General features: G+C 44.8%; 1 protein-coding gene across 1 annotated transcript; it reads right to left on the bottom strand.

Annotated features, from left to right (window-relative positions):
• Nucleotides 1–2,977: 2,977 nt before the first annotated feature.
• On the bottom strand, nucleotides 2,978–5,118 carry LOC123756648 (uncharacterized). The gene is made up of 2 exons (XM_045739876.2): nucleotides 5,055–5,118; nucleotides 2,978–3,507 (listed from the first exon to the last, which is right to left on the bottom strand). Exons 1-2 carry the CDS (start codon nucleotides 5,116–5,118, stop codon nucleotides 2,978–2,980), a joined length of 594 nt encoding a protein of 197 aa, XP_045595832.2.
• Nucleotides 5,119–6,722: the final 1,604 nt, after the last annotated feature.

The following is a 6,722-nucleotide window of genomic DNA, read 5'->3' as shown; positions in this document are numbered from 1 at the left end:
GTCACACTTTTCCCCAAATCACCTCAATATTTTCCCTATTAATGTCACCTCAGTGCGCCCTATACAACCAAAGGTCACAGAGGTCAGACACTTGTGACGTCAGTTAAGTGGCGTAGTGGATGAAAATTGGTCTTAAGTTCACATCAATCTCAGTATCAAGTCCAGTCAGACTTTGTGGAATAAGTCCGCTAAATGTAGTCTTTGCACTGATTATTTTGGTGAATATTTTATTTGGTATTTTGATTCGTTGACAATATGATTTATATGATTTATATGATTTATATGATTTATATGATTTATATGATTTATATGATTTATATGATTTATATGATTTATATGATTTATATGATTTATATGATTTATATGATTTATATGATTTATATGATTTATATGATTTTTTTCTCTAGTAAATATTGTTGTAATGTTGTCACGTTACGCCTTCAGTGTCAGCGAGCTCTATTGCGTCAGTGTCAGCGAGCTCTATTGCGTCAGTGTCAGCGAGCTCTATTGCGTCAGTGTCAGCGAGCTCTATTGCGCCAGTGTCAGCGAGCTCTATTGCGTCAGTGTCAGCGAGCTCTATTGCGTCAGTGTCAGCGAGCTCTATTGCGTCAGTGTCAAAAAGTTCTATAATAAATTAGACGTGTTAGTTGAGCTCACTACATGACGTACTCTAATGTTGTGTTGGGTGTCTCACTAAATGCTGTGGGCTCATAAATTTCAGCTCACTTAATGTAGTAAGTTCATAAATTGCTCACTCAATACAGCAATGGGCTCATAAGGTGCTAACTAATGTTGCATATCAATTGCTCATTCGCTAACTGCATTCCCCCAGAGATATTTTACACCTAAGATGGCCAGCCACCACAGGTGTAAGGTGGCTGTGGTGGCAATTTACTTTGGGCAAAACCCACTCACTCGCCTCATCCGCCACACACATAACCTTATTAAAACGTTTTTGTGTAGGTGTTTTAACGTTACATTAACGTTAAAAAAATTATATATAGTTGTTACGAAGTGTGTAAATTAGTGTGCCTGATCATGCGATTGGGTAAAGGAGCGTAGCTTTTTGAGAAGTGACATTACGTCCTGAGCTTACCGAAGAGGGTTCCTAGGCCTGAGAGAGCGAAGGAGATTTGGTTGGCGTTACTTTGCTCCGAGTCCTGCCGCTTGCTCCGGAAGAGGGTTTGGGAGAGGCTCCCGAGGGCTGCTCCTGCTCCTTCGCCTAGCTGCTCGGCCAGGGCTCCAGCTTCGTGGAAGAAACGACGAGAGATTAGACGGTGAGGACGGACACGTCGGCCACTTTCACGTATTTCATGAAGATTTGTAGCGGACATAAGGGCAGGATGCCGTCTTTTCAGATGTCTCATGCCCCACCTAGCATGCTAGCTCCAGTAGCACAGTGTTTCAAACCCTTTTAGTTCATAATATACTGGGATATATATATATATATATATATATATATATATATATATATATATATATATATATATATATTATATATATATATATATATATATATATATATATATATATATATCAGGGATATTGCAGGGATATATATATATATATTTATATATATATATATGCGAACAAGCCTGAATGGTCCCCAGGACTATATGCAACTGAAAACTCACACCCCAGAAGTGACTCGAACCCATACTGCCAGGAGCAACGCAACTGGTATGTACAGGACGCCTTAATCAACTAGGCGTCCTGTACAACTATATATATATATATATATATATATATATATATATATATATATATATATATATATATATATATATATATATATATATATATATATATATATATATCCCATAATATATTGAGATATTATCTACAACATGGATGGAAATTGTACAAGAATTTTGAGATCTACGTGTGGGTACTATTTACATTTTTAAATAATTTATAGATTTAATACATATAGAATACGGCATAAATAAAATATACAGTATAATATAGTAATGAGTCTTGCACCGTGGGACGTCATACAACTGTCCCCCCCCTCCCATCCCCCACTCAGTGATTGATGACATGGTGGATGATTGATTGATAGATGCTGGTGGTGATGAGGGCATGTCAGAGGCTGCTCATGCATCATATAACAACATCAGCTGGGAAGATATGTAACCCTTTAAAGGCAGGAGTGTCAAATAAATTATTTAATTACGTGTTTAGTACGGCTCTAAGACATGATCCATACGAGAACTGATGGTGTCAGAAGGTGAGTGGAAATGTTTATATAAAAGGTTAAATAGCCGAAATTATAATAATAATAATAATTGGAAATATAATTTGTCAAAGCTCGAGTTTCGGCAGATAACATTAAACATTTACTTTGGGCAAAACCTATCGTTAAATTGTTAAATATCATTATAAACTAGAAAAACAAGTAGCTACCAAAAGGCTTTGACTTTTGTGGGTTTAGTGTTCATTTGTGTTTCAACGCGTTAATTGGTTTGTTGTTATTCCTGGGTTGTGTTGTACACGGCAAGGGCGAAGAAGTGACTTATCGCCAGATATTGCTTCGCATATATGTATATAAATACATATATGTAAGTACATATATGTATGTAAGTATAGTATTAGGGGCGGAACATTATGCCACCACAGCGTCGTCTTCCATATGCGACACTACAGTGTTATATTTGTTAGGTTAGGTTGGGATAGGTTAAGTTACGTTATGTTAGGTTAAGTAAGGTTAATTTAGGTTACGTAAGGTTAGGTTAAGTAAGGTTAGTCTGGGTTAGGTTAGGTTACGTAAAGCTAGGTTAGGTAAAATTAGGTGAGGTTAGGTTAAGTAAGGCTAGTTTGGGTTAGGTTAGTTTTGGTTAGATTAGGTTAGGTGAGGTGAGGTGTACTTAAAGAATAGCGATCACATATAGAACACCTACTTACCTCGGATATTAAACCATGTTTCACAAGTAAGCAAAAGGAATACACGCACAGCATCCCAAGCAATAGAACTTTGCTACTCACTGCCGCCGAATGACGCAGCCAGGGCGCCGACGCCGTGAGATACCCCGCTCCCGACCGCTGCGCCCAGGGCATCCCCAGCGTCGAATGCACCGCCGCCAAGACCATTAGCACCGTGGGCGAGTCCTTTCCCGATGGGGGCTCCAAGAGCATCGCCGCCAGCAACAGCGCCGCTCCCGACGGCGGCTCCAATTGCGCCGGCGGCGTGAGATAAGCCACCACCGACTAAAGAGCCAAGGGCTTCTCCTTTCTTCCCTACAGCGCCTCCTAGGGCACCACCTCCTAGGGCACCACCTCCTAGGGCACCACCTCCCAGGGCACCACCTTTTAGGCCACCGCCTCCTAGGGCTCCGGCGTCGCCCGCGAAGCCGCCACCGACGGCGCTAGAGAGCCCCGGGAGGTTGAGGTACACTACGTCGTTGTCGTGGTTCTCGTAGCCGTGGAAGATCCGCTTTGCACTGTAGATACCCACGGGGATGCGCCCGCCAAGTGCCTGGCTTAATCCCACATATGCCTTGCCTGACACTGTGAAACACAAGAGAGGCACTGTGGTTAGTGAATCATGCGGAGGTACTGTGGTTAGTGAATCATGTGGAGGTATTGTGGTTAGTGAATCTCATCAAGGCACTGAGATTAGTGAATCACATCAAGGCACTGAGATTAGTGAATCACATCAAGGCACTGAGATTAGTGAATCACATCAAGGCACTGAGATTAGTGAATCTCATCAAGGCACGGGTTAGTGAATCACATCAAGGCACTGAGATTAGTGAATAACATCAAGACACTAGGGTTAGTGAATCTCATCAAGGCACTGAGATTAGCGAATCACATCAAGGCACTGAGATTAGTGAATCACATCAAGGCATTGAGATTAGTGAATCACATCAAGGCACTGAGATTAGTGAATCACGTCAAGGCACTGAGATTAGTGAATCTCATCAAGGCACTGAGATTAGCGAATCTCATCAAGGCACTGAGATTAGCGAATCACATCAAGGCACTGAGATTAGTGAGTGAACACGAAATTGAAAATCAAAAGAATCAATGTTATATAAGTAGATAAAAGTTGGTAGAAGCAGATATAAGTAGATAAAGTAGATATAAAATGGTACAGGTATAATTAAGTAGGCATAAATATAATTAGATATAGCACATGTGTTCTTTATTTTGTAAATAACTTATATAATTATTATAGGTCATAGAGATACGTCAATTTTAATTAATGATTTTGGTCAGGTAGGCCGCATGCGGACATGGTCAGGTAGGCCGCATGCGGGCATGGTCAGGTAGGCCGCATGCGGACATGGTCAGGTAGGCCGCATGCGGGCATGGTCAGATAGGCCGCATGCGGGCATGATCAGGTAGGCCGCATGCGGGCATGGTCAGATAGGCCGCATGCGGACATGGTCAGGTAGGCCGCATGCGGGCATGGTCAGGTAGGCCGCATGCGGACATGGTCAGATAGGCCGCATGCGGGCATGGTCAGATAGGCCGCATGTGGGCATGGTCAGGTAGGCCGCATGCGGACATGGTCAGGTAGGCCGCATGCGGGCATGGTCAGATAGGCCGCATGCGGGCATGGTCAGGTAGGCCGCATGCGGACATGGTCAGGTAGGCCGCATGCGGGCATGGTCAGGTAGGCCGCATGCGAGCATGGTCAGATAGGCCGCATGCGGGCATGGTCAGGTAGGCCGCATGCGGACATGGTCAGGTAGGCCGCATGCGGGCATGGTCAGGTAGGCCGCATGCGGGCATGATCAGGTAGGCCGCATGCGGGCATGGTCAGGTAGGCCGCATGCGGGCATGGTCAGGTAGGCCGCATGCGGGCATGATCAGGTAGGCCGCATGCGGGCATGGTCAGGTAGGCCGCATGCGGGCATGAGCAAGCATAGTCCGTGCATGAGCAAGGCCTGGTGGACTACGCATGACTGTTAACGATTCCGCCACCACAAGAAGTGGCACGGGCATGAATAACCCCGTCACACACCTACCAATGTCAGCCTTATAGAGGTATAGCGAGTTATACCTGCCACAGGCAGGTGTGTGTGGGGCAAGCCAGGTGTACTCACACTTGTGTTGAGGCGCTGGGTGGGCCAGGACCCCCGTGGCGACCAGTAGGAACAGCAGCTTCATCCTTGCAATCTGCAACAATGTTAAAGCGGCGAAGTGAGTTCGAGTCCGTTGCATATATCAATGTGCAGCATTGCGCGTTTTAATGTGATTATTTAATTGCTCGTTGCACACTGTTAAAACGTGAGTCAATTCAGTGTGTGTGCGTACTTACCTAGTTGCGGGGGTTGAGCTCTGGCTCTTTGGTCCCGCCTCTCAACCGTCAATCAACTGGTGTACAGGTTCCTGAGCCTACTGGGCTCTATCATATCTACGCTTGAAACTGAGTGTGCGTGCGAGAGAGTGAATGAGTGCATGTGAGAGAGTGTGTTTGAGAGTGAGAGCGATTCTACAGAGTAGTGGTGCCGACTGGTGGCTCCTCTCCTCTTCTCTACCTCGAACCAACGGCCAGAACTTTCTCAATCTTACGCAACGAGTCACTCTGCGTGAAAGTGAATGCTTCCGGCAATGCCACACGGATTGTGAATACTGCACAATTATTCACAACTCCACCTTGCGGGAATTGTGAATAATGCCGTTCTCGTTGACAGAATGCAACCCACAACAGTTGTCTAGTTCCTGGGTACCTATTTTACTGCTAGATGAAGAGAGAGAGAGGCATTAAGTGAAAGGAAACTCGTCCTAATGCTGTCCCGGCCGGGGATCGAACCCGGGATCTTGACTTACGAGTCGAGGTCGTAGACCAACCAGCAAGGGACGGCATTCCAGGTTTACACTTGTCCTCCAATTCACTTAAGTTTACGAGGTCTTACACACATAGTGTGATTGAGACCTCGTAAAGTTCATCGTAGCCGATTACGAGGGACGCGGTAAACTAAGTTCTTGTCTACTCTCAAGTTAGTACCTTGGTGCTAGTAGTAGAGTAGTGCTGCTAGTAGGTGCTAGTAGTAGAGTACTGCTAGTAGGTGCTAGTAGTAGAGTACTGCTAGTAGGTGCTAGTAGTAGAGTACTGCTAGTAGGTGCTAGTAGTAGAGTACTGCTAGTAGGTGCTAGTAGTAGAGCAGTACTGCTAGTAGGTGCTAGTAGGTGCTAGTAGTAGAGCAGTACTGCTAGTAGTAGAGTACTGCTAGTAGGTGCTAGTAGTAGAGCAGTACTGCTTGTAGGTGCTAGTAGTAGAGCAGTACTGCTAGTAGGTGCTAGTAGTAGAGTACTGCTAGTAGGTGCTAGTAGTAGAGCAGTACTGCTAGTAGGTGCTAGTAGTAGAGCAGTACTGCTAGTACTAGTTAATACTGCTAGTAGTGCTTCACTCTTGCTGTCACAGGCTTCAAGGTGCTTCAGTTGTAAACATTCGCAGCTCCTTATACTCTCCCAACCTGTACATTATTAGGGCTTTTGTGGGTGTTGTGTAGGGTGTATAGCCACACACCTGGTATAGCCACACACCTGGTATAGCAACACACCTGGTATAGCCACACACCTGGTATAGCAACACCTGGTATAGCAACACACCTGGTATAGCAACACCTGGTATAGCAACACCTGGTATAGCAACTCCTGGTATAGAAACACCTGGTATAGCAACACCTGGTATAGCAACTCCTGGTATAGAAACACCTGGTATAGCAACACACCTGGTATAGCAACTCCTGGTATAGAAACACCTGGTT

The sequence above is a fragment of the Procambarus clarkii genome, chromosome 26 (assembly GCF_040958095.1).
Source record: "Procambarus clarkii isolate CNS0578487 chromosome 26, FALCON_Pclarkii_2.0, whole genome shotgun sequence".
Taxonomy (NCBI): Eukaryota; Metazoa; Arthropoda; class Malacostraca; order Decapoda; family Cambaridae; genus Procambarus; species Procambarus clarkii.
The sequence above is the reverse complement of the archived record's forward strand: the minus strand, read 5'-3'. Positions and strand labels throughout refer to the sequence as shown.